Here is an 18,450-nt window from a genome sequence, read left to right as displayed (position 1 = left end):
CTTAGATGTATTAAAAATTCAGAGGAAAAATAAATATTTAAGATGGTAAAGTATGTTTACCAAATGTTTTAACAGCTGCCTTTAGAGACAAGGAAATGGAAATGAAATGATGGGTGTTTGTTTCACAGGGTAATGCTCGCAAAATGCATTCAAGTATCTGTCAAAGTGAGTGTCACTGAAGGTAGTCCTAAAGGGAAGGCCATTGGGGTGGGAGGGAAACCGCAGGAGCGAGGTCAAATAAAATGTCGAGGGATTCTCTGCTCGCGTACAGCTTGGACCAGAAAAATCAGCAAAATCAGCTTGATCAGAAAAATCAGCAGTTTATTTCCGATCAAAATGTCTTCTCCAGCTAGGTCTGGGCAAGCGCCCCTGCCTGAGCACCGCGGTGGGCAATTTGAGCTCTTTTTGCTGCTTTTGAACTGTCTGCGAAGGACCCTATATTTTAGGAGCCAGGCGGCGGCTGTGGCACTGAGGAAGGGTCCCGCCAGCGAGGAGCATCTGTCTCTCCCTCCCCAGCGGGGCTGCAGGCGGGCATGCACCGGGGATGGGGGGACAGAGGGACTCAACGATGCACAGACCCAGCTCCTTGAACTACAGAGGAAAACACAGGCTCAAAATCCAGTTTCTCATCCCTCTGCTGTCTATCTGAGTGTCTCATCGTTTCCACTGGGGACGGGAAGAGGTAGGGTGGCATTTTGCCCTCTGCTTGTGGGCTGTAATGACAGATCTATATCTTAGCTTTCACCCCCCCCAGCATGACCGTCTCAGCGCTCAGGTTCAGACAGCTTCAGGAAGAGGAGATGGAAGTAGCCGAAACACAGAGCGGCACGAGCGAATGGAGGGGGAGGTAGGAACGCTCATTAAAAAGAAGAAAAGAAGAAGGGAGTGTGTATAAAATACTGCAGCCCTAAATGGTAACTTATGCACCGATAATTTACATCTGCTTTACAGGTCTATTAGTTCAGCTATCTGTTAAAAACCTCATGCCCCAGCAACTGCTGCTGTCTCCGGGCTGCCATACCAAACACCTTCTTGAAGCGGCACAGGCAGATTTGCAGAGCTAATACAATGGAGACACAACCCTGCTGCCAGTTTGACTCAGGCTGAATGTGCAACGTTGAGCGACTGATGCTCAAAATTTGGAGGAAACTGTGGCAAGCACAGAGCACCACAAGTTAGCATGGAAAAATGCAGCCAGTGCCTGGTCACACCATATCCAGATGTTACCAGTCTCGTGCCACCTGAATACTTAACCTGACAATTTTAGGAATGCAATGAGCTTGCTCTGTCATGATATTGGAGTCTGCTTGATCTCCAAAACATCCTGGTCCCCAGGGACTGTGCTAGTGTAACGCACAAGGGTTTGATCCCGGTTTGCAGCAGGGAGCATCGCAACCATGGACCTTCCTGGCTGATGGGGCACTGCCAGGGCAGATGCTGCAGTAGCTGTGGGCTGAGGGATTTGAGGAGATAAATGGGTATTAATGTGGAAGAGAAAACAGTAGAGAAGTTCATGTCCAGGCTCAGACAACAAAAACCCACTCAAGATCTGCCTCAGCTGAGCTGATGATGAGCGGCCTGAAACCTCTCTTGCAAGGTGAGTGTCACAAGTAAAATGTCACAACTGAAACATGTATAAGAAAAATAAAAAGAACAGCTGGGTCTGATCCAAACACCACGGACACCAGGGAAAGGATCCCTGCTGCATCCCGTGGCCTTTGGAGCAATTCCTCCCAGAGGAACAGGGTGAGGTAAACAACTAAAAAAAACCAAAACAACTTGCAATGATTCACTGCAAAATCTGACCGTGGAAAGTTGTAGTGAAAGGGCTTATCTAGGAAATGCTGACAAGCAGCAGGATAGGAGAGCCAAACAGCATTTGTGAATTTATTCTAGACTGGTATATGAATATTTAATTTGGCTTGAAGCCACTGTAGCAAAATGATCGTTATGATGCATTTAATCTAGTCCAATTTACCATGTCTTTCTAATTCACAGATCAATTCACAGAAACTTCGAACTGCAACTATGCATTCAGAAGGAAAAAAAATATCAGCAATTAATTAAAACAGGTTTGTTGTTTGGAAACTTGAGTCATTAAGAACTTGGAAATCCAGGACCATCAAGCGTGCTGATTATAGCCAGTACTCAAGGAAGTCACAGCAGCTGGAATTTCAGTCTACTTTTGGAAGTTATCTATTTTGGTGTTTTGTTATTTTTTGTTTTGTTTTGTTTTTATTTTTTTCTTTTCTTTTTTTTCCTTACAAGCACTACAGCAACAACACTTCTGTTTTCCTTATGTTTTTCTACAGAAAATAGTCATACACAGAAAATGTGTTGCCAACACCTGGCTCCAAGGTGCAGTTAATGACTCAATATATGTGGTCATCATCCACCAACCAAGCTTAAGAGATACCTTATGCACACCACAGTCCTTACAAGAAGTCAATCCTAAGTGGCAGGGATTCTGAATGTTTATATTCATTACATTTATTTGAGAGTAACCCCCTGCATATTCCTCTGCACACTCTATACAGAAGGGTAAATCCACAACTAATAATGGCTGTGAAACTAGCACAACAGGAGATAGGAAATTTCATTATATTGCCTTAAAAAGCTGTGAAAGGAAGAACCTGCATCTTTACCTCTTGGCCCATTTCCATACTGCAAAGCTTTGTTGACTGAGCTTTGGCATCCACCATGACATTAAACATGGTGCATATTGATTGAGGGACTCGGAAATCTGTTGACCGGCTGGTTTTCTGCAGCTTTACTTCAAACGCAATCCTGGTTCTGTTAAGGAAAGTAGAAAAAGACATTTCAGTTGGTTTTTAAACATACTGAAGCTAGTAATAATGTGAAACAATACTGAGAAGAGTTCAACAAACCAGAAAGACGAATGCTGCTGGGAGCGTTATGGTGCATTTGTTACAAATGTGCTTTTACTAAAAATGATTTTCCAGTTTAAAGAGAAACCCACTTTCCAGAATACACACTATTTATAAAGTGTGCAACGGTTTCAGGGAAACTATGACTTTCTCATGCTTGATAAACAGTGTGATGATGTTACAAACAGCAGTGTCGATGTACACCTATAATTTGTTTGCATTAGCTGATTTATAACCACAGACAAATTGCAAGCCTGACAGATTAAAGGAAGCTCCTATTGATCCATGATATCAGCTACAAGTAACAGAAGCGCATTCATCGCTTGACTGAAAGGACATTGCCAGATCACAGCATTTTTAGGGCAATGTTATTTTCTTTGCTTGCTGAAAGTTCCTAATTGTCTTCTAAGTTTGTGGTTTCTCTGAAGCACATGTACTCACCAGAATAAATCTGCAGAACGTGCATGGGTGCAGTCGGGCAGGTATGAACACACACACACGCATCGTACGAGCCCGCGCCTCTCTGCTCTCCTGAGCTTTCACTGAGCTCAGATTTGACATCCCTGGCATTTACAAACCACGTTACACCAAGAGCTTCGTTGGGCCAAAGACCACAGGATTTGATCCCGTGTCGTATTTTAAAATCCCAAGGCATCTGTGACTCGAACATGGGGAACACTCTGCAGTATGGTGGGCATCACACCTTGCCTTTCTCTAGAGCCCCTCTGCAGATTCCTGAGGTACTTCACTAATGTAACCTCACACAGAACAATTATCACATCAGACAGAATCTGCCAACAAATTAACATAGGAGCTTCAATTTAGAAATAACAAATAATATCAGCTGCAGCTCAGGAATAACTCTGATCTTGAAAGATCCCCCAAGGGTTATGCAAATGAAAACTCATTTACAAATGTGAAACTCCCGTTCTTGGGATGAGAGCTGGGCTGGTGCATAGGTCCTGCTGCCCGGATTTATTAGCGAAACAGGCCTTCCTTGCAAGGGCTGCTTTCCTGACAGCACCGAAATACAACCAAGTGCGGAAGGCGGGGTGGCTCCTCCATGGTATTCAACAGTTCAGAGACAGACGCGAAGAAAAATGTTGTGTCAAACTGAAATTGCTAAAGAAACCTTAGCCAGGCCCTGTTTGCAGGTGATATAAATAGGGAAGGCAGCATATTGGTTTACATCAGCAGTGGCATTTGAACTGATTTAATTACCAGTGCCAGATTTAGCCTGGACTCGGGGACTAGAATCTTGATAATTACTGAAAGGACCCAAAGTGGCTGGGATTTTCCATCTCCTCGCAGAGATGAGCATGTTCCTACTTACTTATGCTCAGAACCATTATATATAGTCATATCATTACAAGCTGGGCCAGGTTTTTACAGAGGGGCAACATATTTGTAGAAAGGTTGAAGCAGTTGGGAAGAAAAACCAAACCCCGGCTTTCAGGCACACAAGCCCTTCTTCAGATGTACCTGGAAACTTGCTTATTTTTCCCAGTTAACCTGGTCTGATTTCTATAGATCATGGCAGCTATAACTGCACTGCAGGTGTAGCAAAGGTGCCTTGGTTCCAATTTAAGAAAAAAAAAAAAAAAAGAGAGAGAGAAAATAAGTGTTTTGCTGGTGGTGCCGGGGGTCAGAGCAGAGAGCAGAGCTCCAGCGCTGGCTTTGCTCCTACAGGACGGTCTGACAACTGGAGGACAATTGAAGCTCAGCTTTCGTGCCAGCCAAAGGACCAAAGACAAGCTGCCACAATAAAGGGGGACTTGCTCAATGCCAAAGACATCACGACCACCTCATTGCACTTAAAATGCACTGGGGCTTATTCCAGGATGGTGAGATAGCAAGCCTTGAGATGAAGGCGAGTCTCCTGCCTACATCTCGGGGACTGAAAAGCCTTCTCCTGCAGTGGCGTTGCGTATCCAGACTGTGAGGAACGTATGAACAATAAATGCCACGCTCGCACTTGCGGAGTGGCCAGGCAACTGTGGTACAGAACAGCCACATCACACATTGCAGCTAATATTAGCATCTACCAGCTGTATTTGGCACCCATTTTTCCTTTGGTTCATCTCTTTTTCTATTAATTTCTGCACAATGGAATGCAAAGCTCATTTCTTCCTCCTGCCTCATCACCTCTGATGCCAAATGGACATGAATGATTTTGGAAAGGCTGGAAATTTAACCTCAACATTTAGCTTTCAAAATGACAGCTGCCTGTACGTTTAGAAGTTTTTAGAAAAAAACTTCTGCAGGTGAATGCCCTATAATGTGGCTGATGATACAACAGCTTTTCTCAATCGGCAGCAGGTGTGAAATCTGTGTGCCAAGCTACACACTATCCCCTTTCCAGGATCACTTTTTGGCTTGTTTTTCCATGGATCTGTGTTTTTTAGGTGGCTGCTGAGATCTGACTTAGGGCTATGCCTTCAGCACTCAACCTTGTTGACAGAAAACTGCATTTACAAAGGCTTGACCTCACGTGCATCACTGAAAATAAGTAACTACTTATAAAACTTGAAAGAATGGGTGATTTATTGCCTTACTGTGAATATGCACTCTCCAGCATCTCAACAGAGAAGTGGTTGCTTGGGAGAGTTCACAGTTCACAGCAATAGGGTGGCCTTCCAACACATCTGTGCTGGGCAGAGGTGAGCAGGCATCACTAATAAATGGTGGTTGAAGCGAACCTTCACTGAAAATAAGACAGAAAAAAACATTGCATCCTGTGAGCTCCTAAGAGACACATGACTAGTTTGCTCACGGGCACGTACCTTTTCACGCAGGACTCGATCATGTCACTCGCCATGAGCTTCAAGCGTTGCTCTAAGTGTTTTCCAAACTCCTCCTCAGGCCAGTGCAAATCCCGAATGAAGGTCTGTAGGGCATCAAGTTTCCAGAACAGATCTTCCGAGGTGCCTGATCCATTGCTGGCAGGGCAAAATGAGAACAAAAGTCATAAGTGGCATCAGGCTCTTTGTAACCTGATGTGGAGACCATTCCTGCAACAAGTGTAGGGCAGACAGCAGTTTCATACACAGGACAACGCTGGCAATCTCCACCATCAGGATTTTGAGTTTTACCATACAGTTGCCTAATCTACCTTGCTGTCATCACCCACAAAACTTTCCAGACCAGATGAGTAAGACAACATTATGAGTTACACATATTAACGGGAAGAATGTGTGTATGGTAAAAATCAGCCTTAGTTAATAACCACATTAACGTATGTGATTATTAAGAATTAAGGCCAGAAATTGGGGTAGAAAATCCTTGATTAATAATAACTGCCATACTAGACTGTATGCAGTTATTAAGTTTTTGGGTTTCATGCAATTCTCCCCCCTCCGAATTATACCTTGAGTTTGCCTTGTCCCCCCCAGTGAGGCCCCGGTTTCCAGGTAAGGGACAGTGCTAACAAGTGGTGAGCGAGGACACGCTTTATCTCTTGAACAGCTGAAAAAAAATCGGGGTAAGTCAATTGAGCTAAGGGCACTAGACATCTCATATCCAGGAGTTTTAGCAGGACTGACCGCTGCACCTTTTCACAGATCTGCCTCTTGCAAAGGCATCTATAGGACAACAAATTTCCATTTTTAAAAAATTTATTTTGCAACATCTTTGGTCTGTCAGAAAGCTCTGAATTTCTCTTCCATGCGTATATTCTCGTACCCACACCCCTGCCCAGATGGAAGTCTTTGGTCCTGCAGTGTGTAGCTACACCGGCTCTTTTCACAGTATAATTATATCTCAAACCTCCACTTACAGAATAAAAATACAGAACTGGATTGCGGTCTGTTTGTGCAGAGAAATTTATGCATCCATAACCCGTTTCTCTCCCTCTCTCCTTCTCCCTCACTTTTTTTTCAGAACAATTACCAAGGGAGCTTCAAGAGTTTCAACCCCCTCCTCGCATACCACTAATGCTAACACGGTAATTTATAAGATATTTAACACACCATGCATTACCACTTGTGCTGACATCATCTATAGAAACAGATGAGGGAGGGTGTTTCTATTGTGACAGATGCCAGCTGCATTGAGTTAATGCTAGAGGAGATCGGAGCTAATGCAAACACGGCTACTGCAAGGTGAGAACCGTAGTCCCAACATGCTAGAGGGGTCCTGCGGGGTCCTGTGCTAACGGAGTTAACGAGATAAAGAATGAACCGTCTCGGTTGTAGGAGAAACGTATCTGACACTAAGCAACAGGTAACACGTCCTTGATGGAGGGGAAGGGTGAGTAAAAGGAAACCAGAGAGATGAAAAGATAAAGAATCAGGCATTTCCATTAACCAGGGGACCAGTTTGTACAACAGTCTCAAGCGTTCGTCTACCGCCAGTTTTTAGTTTCGCCCGGTTCACACCTGTGCTTGGGTAGAAGTAAGCTTTAACAGTCGAAGTCCAGTTTTGGAACTGCATGAATTTACGTTTTAAATAATTAAATAGGTACAAATACAATAATTGGTATTTACTACAGCAACACTATGACACCCAGTTGGTTGCAAAATTTTTAAAGCATTATTCTTGGTCTTTTTCTCACTTTTGATTAGGGCTCCGTGCAAGTAAACGATACCTTCTATTAATTTCCAAGGTGCTGTTAATATTTCGCTTGTGAGCACCGCAATTAACTCTAATCACAAAGGCAGCTTGCAATACACCATTATGCTCAAGCGTTTTCAGAGGCATTATCCAATTTTCTGCCATGACATGATTCTTATCTTTTCAAGGGCAATACCACAAAGCATGCACAGAGAAAGATTAAAACTTTCAAGTACTCTTTACAGACAACTGCCTAAGCTAGCCTTTAATATAGCTATCTTAGCATGAATATGAGTTGTATAGCTTTGAAACGTAAATGACTGTGCTAATATTGGAAAGGTTTTAAAAATCCATTAAAAAAAATAATCAAAGATCAGTATTTGTTTTACTTCTAGTTCGTTACCACTGCTCTGCAATATAGCCTGCACGAGGCAAATGGCAGAGGCATTTTGGTGGACTCCAGGTGTAGATGTAATCGAGGGTGTTTCAGTAAGCATGACAAAGGTAGCTTTGGGGGGCTTCTTCAGTTTTATCTTTTAAGTGAGAAGGTAGGAAAAAAAGCAACAGATCTGTGCAGGGCTGGCTGAGATCACCCCACGCCAACCCTGAATAACCCTCTAGGAATTCGGATGAAGAACTGCCAAGATCTTAGTACCTGTGCTAGAGCATCTCGGGAAATGAGCTACCTCAAATGCTAAGATTTGGGTTGAGCCCACTGTGCACCACCGTCCACACTGCTTGGTGGCTGGGACTTTTAAGGGAAATCTGCTATAAAAACACAGGTTGCCTAATCTGTGCTCAAGATTTGCGGTATGTCCCCCCCGAGCTCCACCTGTACACCCTGGGATGCTCAGACAGGGACCTGGGAGCGCAAGGCTCCTACAGATCAACTGCTTTGACACCGTGCCCAATTTTCCAGGCCACAATCTGAAGCTCACATTGAAAATATCTTTCTTTAGTTGGTCACGGCATTATTCAGGCTGTAATGATGGCTATGGAGCTTGAATTGCTCTCTGGCAGCTCCCCCAACATGAATAAAACCTGTTGCAGGGTGTTCCTCTTTGTTAAACTGTTTCATCAAAATTAAGATAAAAATTATTATCTGGGAAATGTGGAGCCTGCATTACATAAAATTCACTTTTAGATCTACATCTGGTCCACATAAATTGGTTGACTGGCATTGAAAACGGTTCTTCTTCTCTTTTGGACAAAACTCTTTGCTGAGACACATCATGTCGCATTATAAGCTCTGCGGTTTGTATGTTGTTCAGACCGTGTCCCATTGTCGACAGCTATTTTGTAAAGCAAGATACTTGCTCAAACTCTCAGTGGGAGTAAGACAAATTTTCAAGATTTATACAAAAAACCCTCAAAATACACATGCCAGAAATTCACTAGTGTCTCATTTAGAAAACGTCTAATTAACTGTATCACTCTTTAAAGTTTTATATAATGCACAGAAACAAACAATACATATCCATGCCAAGATTACTTTAAATTTAAATGAGATCTAATTTGAACTGAATACACACTCAGAATCATAAATAGCAGCCATCCATGACGGTGCAGAAAAGCTAGGCATTTGTGGGATGCCTAGTGGGATGTTAACTGGTAGATTTGGTACTTTAGGGAGATTCACATTTGGTAGATTCACATTGGGCAGATTACTTGTTAAACTCCTGTGGAAGAAACAGACAGAAAGAAAAAATACCATAACAGTGACAATGCAGATGTAGCAGAAGCACGTGACACTCATAAACAAATCCGCAAAGTTCACAGCACGAGGACAGTTAAAAAACTAAAGCAAAACATTTCAGGAAGAAGCATGAATATGGAAGCTTAAGTGTACTGGGTTTGCAGTCTGCAATAAAAAGCAAGTTACTAAAAAAAAAAAAAAAACACCAACAAAAAAAACCCCAAACAGAATGAAAAGAAGAAGAGTCACAAAGAAAGTAGCAAATTAACAGAGAACTCAAACGCCCACAGAAAATAACTGCACCTTCAAGTCCCGATACCATTTGAGAGTGCAGAGAGCAGCGTTGCCTTGGAAAAATCTCTCTGGTAAGGAAGTGAGTGTCAGTTCTTACACACTCAGGCTGGACCAAAGAGCTAAACTAAGGGATCTACCAGGGAACTGGGATTCAGAGATAAAATAATAAACAGAGAGCTTGAAATTCCAGCTGTGCAGAAGTCTGTAAGAGTTTTTCTTGCCACCAAATTCAACTGAGTCGAGATTTCACTCCAAACCCTCTCTGTTTATCTTATGCTCTGCAAATAACAAGGATGGGCTGATCTGGAGTAACGGAACGGTGAACCACAAGGTTCTTCCTCGGTGAAGACTCGTGCCCTGAGCCTGCCCTTGTGTCCCTGGGTGTGGAGAACATGGGTCCCGCAGGTCGCCCAGCTCTGCATGTGCACTGTGAATGAACTGCATTTAGTAACTCCGGGACTGGTGTGTGAATGTCTCTTGGTTGGAAATGGGCCATGGGGTGACCAAGACATTCAAAGGTTAATTTATGAAGGGTGTGCACTTGGGCATCATGACTTCAATAAATATTTTCAGACACGCATCTGTTTTGCAAATAGAGATCTTCTAAGAGTGGGCCAGGGTATTAATTTAATGCGACGTACTCTCCTGAAACAATGTGGGGTGTAACGGCACCGCATGCCCAAAGTTTGCAAAACTCCCTCACCTATTTCAGTGCTAGGTCTCTAGTTGTTATACTTGGTCTAATTGCAGTTTAATAAGTTTCTCATCAGAGTTATATTTCACATGCAAAATACAAATGTCATGGGATTTGTGAATCAGAAGCCAGTTTCAGAAGTATATCTGGTTTCTGGGTTAATCTAGTAATGGCACACTGGCACACAATCCATAGATGGATTTACAGTCCCACTTGAGGAAAAAAACAGGTGCTTTGACACCGTTTTCACTGGATCTTTATTTGGGCTGAGTGAAAATGGAATCAGGACTTCAGGATTTCAGCTTCACCCTGCACTGCTGAAGCTACCCAAAGCTTTTTGATCGATGTGCTCGGGCACAGCTTCAGCCTTCAAACTTCCCTGCCTCAGTGACAGCTCTGGGACATGCCACCATAGGAGGTGTCTCCCATGGCCCTGGATGAACTTAGTTACTGTACAGACACCCATCATCTGGACTCTTGGAAAACTATTGAATTATACACTACGTCTTTCAAGGAGTATTAAAACCTTAGCGACTTCCTTGAGTCATATTTTGAACTCCATTTCTTACTGCAAGTTTTGTACTTCAAAAACCAAAGTAAGGGAATTGAGCTGGCTGTACTGAAGAAATGTTTCCTAATGCAACAGAAGAACCGAACCGCTTCTCTGCAAGAGCTCGGCTTGTCATGGGTGGCAAGTCCCAGGGAACAGACTTTATCGCCATTCTCCCTTTGTGAATAAAATCCCTTGTTGGGGAGGAAAACCACAATCCAAATTGTTTTTCTAGTGGAATAAAAAAGGCATGTTCTTGTTTTCTTTTGTTTCTATGATTCTTAGTAGATTTGACTTCACGCTGTCTGCTTGTTCTCTTTGTTAGGCAGTAAGCAGATACGAGAACTTACTAATGTAACAAAGCTGTCCATTGTTTCCATTCATACTGTATCTGCTATTAAGATGATATGATTATTGAATGAGACACAGACTCCATAGTGATTGAGAGAGTGTTAAATCTTCAGAAATGGCAGTGCATGTGGTTAGATACTGGTATGGAATAAATAAAGAAATAGCAAGAGGTGGACAACATATAAATGTATAAGGAAAAGCAACTTAAATAACTTAGCCAGATGGTAAATACATAAATCAGAGGACCTTTGGTTTTAATATTAAAATTCAAGAAGTGACAGTGTTATATTAATAAAAACACTGTATTAATAAAATATGACTTCTAGAGTAAACAGTATACTATATTCACACGGAAACATATTTCTTTTATACAACACATTATTTTGCTGATGCAAGGATATGTTGCAAGAATAAGTTAGTACTCTTAAAACAAAACAAAACAGCAAAATAATGGAGTATATTATGTTAACATACAGTAACTAATTTTAAAAATATTCTCCTGAATTGACATGCACAGTTTTGCAGGTTCAACCAATCTAATTATCTGACTAACAGTTGCAATGAGACCTGTAAAAAATGATTAATATTCCCAACAAATGTTCCAGCCTGCAGTTGCTCAGACCATAAAACTACAGGTCCAAGATGAGAAACTGTTTCTAGAAGCCAGCCATGCCTATTTAATATAGATGGCTAAATATAACCTCAGCCATCAGGCAGGGAATGTGGGCATTTGCATCAACAAGATGAGGGCTGTCTGATTTAAGACGACTCAGCTTCAGGACTGGATCCTGATACGTTTGATAAAAGACGTGTTCTCTGGAGCTGTATTGCTTGTTTTCTTGGCTTCTTCTGATTCACCCCCGTTTGTGTCTGTAAATGGCTTTCACCTGTACTGTCTGCCGGCAAATTCTCAGTGCAAACAGACTGGCAACATACCCCGGAACAACATCCCAACGTTCACACCGTACTGTAGCACCGATCACAGAAAACAAGTTGCATTGCACAGGGGCTGCTCCTGTAGAGCTGCCCTAGCAGTGAAAGGAGGGCAGAAAAAACACAGTATTTTTACTGCGTTGTCTCCTGGTTTCAGAACAAAGTGAAACGAGAGCCTTGTCCCTACTTAAATGCTCAGCTCCTATGGGATGCCTGAAATGGTTTAGTGATGGAAGATGCAAACGCCTGTCTCTTCCATCACTATAAATGCTTACAGCCGTACTGCCTAGGCTGAGCAAATGCTCAAGAGCAAATCTTTTCGCAAAAGCCTTGATGTGAAGCAAAGAACTTGATAGTGAAGTAGGCAGTCAAATCTGTGCTCTTCCTCTGACTGACACCCAGAATAGTAACAAAAATACTCATTTTCACTACAGCGGTGCTTTTTTAAGGGGAAACATTTTTCACTAGCATTTTGTAGGAGTACAACCTCATCAAATGATTAGTATAATCATACTGTTTAAATTCTCACATTTATATTAATGATACATTTATAAATAGTTTGCAAAGGGTTAGTGAGCAATTAATAGATGCTAAAGCCAGGACTACAGTGCGGTGGAGACAGCCATAGGTCAATGAGTAACGTCCTAGTCAAGCGGTTGAAATTGGTTGCCATTGCACCGGCTTTAGCATTTGCTCAAAAAGAATCTTTCAACACAGACACACACACAGAGACACACACACACACGTACGTGTCTGCTGGCTGCAAGATAAATCAGCGTTCTCTGAGAAGCTAGCATGAAAAAAAAAAAAAAACCATTGCAAACCCTACTTTTCCAAGACCTCTCAACTCACCAGAGAACAGACCTACTCTGTATCCTCCGTATTTGGATGACTGTGCGAAGGACAAGCGTTCCACATTTCTCTGCGTGGATTCACACAAGCACACCAGCTGCTCTAGCTATAGGGCACGGACCCCCTGCAAATTCAGCAGCTCTGCAGAGGCAGATTACATAGCCCTCATGAGCACATTATATCGATGCTGTTCCCCCCCATGTTTTCAATACTTAACAGTATCTCTTTCACTGTTTGCGATTTCTATACCTAACTTCTTGTAGCATAAGGTGCAGAGTATTCGGCAATGAAAATAGAAGAAATACATGCTTGCAAACTGCCATCTGGTCAGGTTATGGAGGGCTACGTATTTCAGCCTTGATTGCAAGCAGAAGCATAGAGAAACCCTTTCAAAACACTCTACGTTGTGGAATAATTTCTTGGTTAACAGGAGATAATGAAATATCCTTCTCACAATTAACTGTAGAGATCCAAAGCAGGACAACAGTAAGCTTGGTGGAACAGAGAGCCACAATGATCTACTTTTTCTGGCCAACCTGAAGGGCTTTCTTCAAAGCAGAGGAAAGCTATGGAAAAACACAGTGCACAGTGCTTCCAGTTCCCAAAAAGCTCTGCTGAAGAGGCAGCAATGGAAGGCCATGACTTGGATGAAAACTGGCTGGTCCAAACTATTTGAGAATCAACAGCCAAAAGTTTGACTGTGCGGCAGTATAGACATGTGGGGGGAGAAGGAGGTAGATACATGAAGGCAAATCAAACAAAATAAGTCTCTGACCTGAGTTTTTTTGCAAGTTCACTGTCGATCAGACAAAGAGGAGCAGGTGGTCTGCCCAGGAGGCAAAAGATGAAGATGCCTTAACATTTAGTTCTGAACAGCACATCCAACCTGTCATAAGATCCTAGGAATGACACCCCTCTTTTCCCTTACACAGTATGTGCCACCCTCTGTGCGTTCGCTGGTATCTTCCTTCGCTGGGTCACATTGCGTTAAGCCAGCATTTGCAACTCGCACTTTTGTGTGCGAGACACAAGAACAAAATACCAACTAGTGAAAAAAAAAAACCTACCCCGGAGTGCATCTTTTCACCAGATGGACACAAGCTTCTTGTGAAAAGCACCCACTTTCCTGCTGGAAGAATTCTTTTAAATACCCAAGTCTGTAAGACAGATAGTCCGTCCTGGGCTTTCGCTTGAAACTGCAACGCTCAAAGCGCTCTGTAACTGGAACTCCAGAAGGGAATAACCATTACAAGAGTACTAAGAAAAGATCTTTTATAACTATCAAAGATAACCTGAAAATGATAGATACTGGCGTACCCAGGGATAAAGCATTTTGACAGGCAAGTATCACAGCCAAGTACTTACGGACATCTATAGTTAAGCCACAAAAGTCATTAAAAGCCAAAATGATGTCAGCTTCTGACAAAAGAAAAAAGCAGAACAAATTGCTTATTGACTGCTTGACTGAGGTGGACAGGAACACAGAGTTAACTGCCTCTCTTTCGTAACAGACAAGGAAATACAAACATATTCATTACTAAAGCAGAGCTCTGAAACTAAAGTTAATGCTAACTTCGAAGTGCAATTCTGCTTGAAGGAGTGGCTGTAAAAATGGCATTCTCCTACTCGAAAGATCTATTTCTTGTATGTTTTCTGGGTCACATCTGCTTATTTGAAACAAGATTTTTTAGGATTTTTAATCCTGTTAGCCTGCAGACCAAAGACAGCAAATGGAAAGTGAGAGAGAATCCTGAATGCCAGCCACTTAACCCCACTCAAAACAGAGGGGATGATCAGGTGTCAAGAAAAGGCCTGAGATTTGGCAGGCAGAATCCTTACGGTTTCTGAGGATGCACAAGAAAGAAAGGAAAAAACCTGGGTGCTCAGACTCCAGGTTGCATATGGGAGGCTGGCTGCTGAACAAAATCTCTTCTCCTTGTAAACGGAACATATTTGGTGTGAAAAGCCCTGAAAGACCACACGTTCTTTTATACAGCAACCTCTGAGAGTGCAGTGCCACTTAACTTCGCCTAGAGAATCACAGGAAAAGCAGGGAAAATAGTCTTTCCAGATGTCACCTGGTCCAAATCCCCTGTCTGAGCCACCATCAGACTTACACTGTTTGCAAAGGGTCGATCTTTCTCTTCTAATACTTTTATTAGAAGGAAAAGTCATTTCTTTTCCTTTGTAGGATTTGACTTGGCTCTTTAGAGCAAGCATGACAGGGTTCAGCAATGCTTCAAAACCTGTGAAATAACAACAGTAATCCAAAGTACATGCCACATTTTTATCATTCACCAGCTCTTGAGTTCAATTTGGGTTTCTCTCAGGCTACTCATTTCTTGCTGATAAACTCCTAGTTCTCTAAATTTAATAATTGATTCTGCCCGAATCACCTTGCCCGTGTTTTTCTATGGTTTCTGCAGACCTAATCCTACAGGCCACGGAGCTGGGACCTGGCAGAGCTGCTCTGGGACACGGGGACACTCAGAGCCACCAGCCCTGGGGCTGACGTGAGAAGCACAACGTGGCACTATCCCCCCATGGGGTGGGTGGAAAAAATGAGTGTTGGGAAGAGTAAGCACAGCAATGACTCACACAGGTTATAGGGCTGGGCTGAACACAGTGAAAGAAGGGTTTTTATTTGTTCTGAAAAGGAGCTATTTGAGTTCAAAAGCAGCATTGGGAAAGGCCTTTTAGAATGGGATCCAAAAAGCCATGCCAGCTAAGAAGGTTTTCACATTTTCATGCTTCCATGTCCAAAGGCACACAGTTGAAACTGAGGCAGCAATGCATTTCAAAAAGCAAATACCATTTCCCTCATTAACTTGAAAACCCTGAAGAGATCAGGCCTTCTATTTTTAGCATTAAACTACAAAATCTAAAGCACTTTCTGCATGTCCAGTCTAATGTTTGCTAATTCATCCCTGTACGAATCTCCATCCATTTGCACCCAAATTCCGATTGTATCAAAGGAGGTTTCCTTACTTTACTGGCTCCCATGACTCCCGCTCAAAGCCCCTGTGAATTGACTGTGCAATTGAGGACTCCATCAGATCGACATATCTAACAACAAGTGGAGCAAACAGGTCTTGGAGGTGTTTGTGGAATTTTCCATTGCACAAATTATCTAGAATAGATAAATAAAAGTATAGTAAGACACTACAGTTACTGAAAGCTCTGTAACAAACCACAGTGTGGCACTTCATCACACAACGAATTTGTCAGCAAACAAGAAGAAACTTCAAGAACATAACAGGAGCTGGCATCAGGCACCAATGTTCACGACAAAGACAGCAGGAATGGCTTCTTACTCCAAACAAATAAACAGACAACAAATCTTTTTTTTTCCATTAATGTCAAACTTACAAATACATTATCAGTTCCTGTGAATCAAATGGATGTAAGAAATACAGCATGGCAAACATTATGGCTTTAGCAGGTAGGAGAATCATTTCTGCTATGATTACTCACGACTGTGATGCTGGAAATTGCTCTCTGAGGATGAGTCCCTGGCTTTTTCACATGGTCTTACTGGGGCCCTGGTCTGGGACCTAACTGAAGGCAAAGCCAATTCTGCCACTAGCTCCCCGGGGAGCGGCAGGACCACCTGGGGGAGTGCCAGGTCCCCAAGGGCTTTGAAGGCATGGGCTCGTGCTTTGGAGAAGAGCTTTATTTCACAAAGCACTATTCTTCTGAACTACTCCTACTTCCATTTTAATATTTTCCTCCCTTCAATAAAATCTTTTAAAGTAGCGACTGTTTTACTCCATGTTAAATAAATGTAGTACACACATATAAAACAATACACACATTTAATGACAGTGAGATCAAGTACCTAATTCCCTGCTTATCAGGCAGCAATTATCAAGAGATGTGAGAAGATGAAGCAAAATAGAAGTTCAACTTCTCACCTTTGACTGAGGCATTTGATTTAAGGGGTGTCTGTGTGCTTTTTTTCTAGTGGAAATGGAACAGAATCAAGGTGATGCTAAAAGACTATGTCCTGTAAACCTCTACCCATCTCAGTTCTCTGCGCAGTACGGAGAGGCTGAAAGTGTTATCAGTAACCTGAGCTGCCCACTGAAAAAGAAATGATCAAAATACAATACATACAGTCACTACGGAGGGAATCGTTTAGGAGCTGAAAGAGCGGAAAGCTGTCCCAGGTGTCTGGGGGTTGCACCTCTAACGCAGCATCCATATCCACTGCAAACAGTGACAGGAAGGTCTCCGCGTGCTCGACCATTAAGTCTGACCACCAAGCAAAGGCCTTCAGAGTTGGTAGAAAAAGATAACAAAGAAGTATATTAGTTCTAATAAAGCACAGGGAAAGGTGTTAGGCCACATATCTCAAGAAAAAAAAAAATAAAAAAAGTGCATCCCATGGAAACTACCTTTATTGTAAAGAGAACAGTGCTTTGAAGTGCTAGCCTGCACTGGCAGCGCTAATCACAGGAATTAGGCACTGCTATGTTAGTACAAAGGTTTCTTGCAGAGGATCTGTTCAGAGCTCCACCGTAAAGGCTCGCAGCTGTAGCATGGCCGAGAAGGTTTCACCTGTTCAATTTACAATAAATGACTTCATTCATCGTGAATTATGCTAATTACCAGAAAAATCAACTAATTCTTGTTCTGAAGTATAGAAATTTGAGACTTTCTTCACTGTGCTTGTGGGTTTTCTGCTGTACTTTTCAACAGTTTAAATTTTATCTGCATTCGCTACTTCTATTTGTCTTGAAAAACCAGAAGCCTAAGACGTTCAAATCCATCCTAAATCACTCACACTCTTCTTTAGGAACATTTCAAGCATGACCAGTAGAAGTTATTATAGCACTGTTCATTTTACATGGTTAGCTCTACACATCCATAGAAACACACTACCACCTTCATAGTGCTACTGATTAGGAAACCGATTAGAAAGCTCTATTATCAACATGCCAAGATTAAAAAAAAATAAATCTACGGCAAGCCTGTATTGTCACAGAGGCAGGAAAAAATATATCTAAACTTGAAAACCAAAAAAATATCAGTGAAGTAACTCATTCTCATGCACACGGGTCCTTAAAACTCACTGTTCGGGCCCTCTGACGTGACATTCACATCATACATGGCTCAGATGTGAATGCTGCAAACGCATGCATGCGTGTTTAGTAATCACTTCTGGCTGGGAACATGCAATATGAGAAGTGCTGTCGTTAGGACCATGTGCTGTCATTTTGAAGTGCTAGGAAATTACTCAGGGACTTAACGGATCTAAGAAACAGCTTTCCGGCACTTTCCGGCAAGAAAAAGAAACCTCTAGCAAAGGCACAAGACTGGAGATGAAATGGGAAAGATTGGGAATAGATGAATCAGTTCAAAGAGGCATTGCCAGGCAGGGAGAGGTATTTTTTTTTGCAGATTTTAGCAGACATGAATAAGCAGAATGGACTTTTGCTTTCTCAGGGCTCAGTTCTGATTCACCGATGAAGAACTGCACTGATGTGCAGAGCACAGCTCCGGCTGTTGGTTCACTCGGCCGTGGGGAGGGAGCAGTGCCCCAAAACCAGGTTACCGCCACGGACCCCTTCCATTCTTCCTATTTTGGCCTGACTTCTCAGCTGCCAGTGATATCAGCAGGGGATCTTTGGGACTACTT

General features: G+C 42.4%; 1 protein-coding gene across 9 annotated transcripts in view; it reads right to left on the bottom strand.

The window, feature by feature from the left end:
• CADPS (calcium dependent secretion activator) overlaps window positions 1-18,450 on the bottom strand; it is a 218,268-nt gene that overhangs the window by 33,500 nt on the left and 166,318 nt on the right. For 6 of the 9 annotated variants that reach the window (XM_074151904.1, XM_074151906.1, XM_074151907.1 and 3 more), the window contains 4 exons: window positions 16,926-17,082; window positions 15,798-15,939; window positions 5,672-5,827; window positions 2,646-2,793 (listed from right to left, as the gene is read on the bottom strand). In XM_074151904.1, the coding sequence (XP_074008005.1) occupies window positions 2,646-2,793; window positions 5,672-5,827; window positions 15,798-15,939; window positions 16,926-17,082 (603 nt within the window). Of the gene's footprint in view, window positions 1-2,645; window positions 2,794-5,671; window positions 5,828-8,971; window positions 9,119-15,797; window positions 15,940-16,925; window positions 17,083-18,450 lie in introns of all 9 variants that reach the window. The other 3 variants (XM_074151901.1, XM_074151902.1, XM_074151903.1) reach the window with 1 other exon arrangement.

The sequence above is a fragment of the Numenius arquata genome, chromosome 8, assembly GCF_964106895.1.
Source record: "Numenius arquata chromosome 8, bNumArq3.hap1.1, whole genome shotgun sequence".
NCBI classification, from domain to species: domain Eukaryota; kingdom Metazoa; phylum Chordata; class Aves; order Charadriiformes; family Scolopacidae; genus Numenius; species Numenius arquata.
The sequence above is the reverse complement of the archived record's forward strand: the minus strand, read 5'-3'. Positions and strand labels throughout refer to the sequence as shown.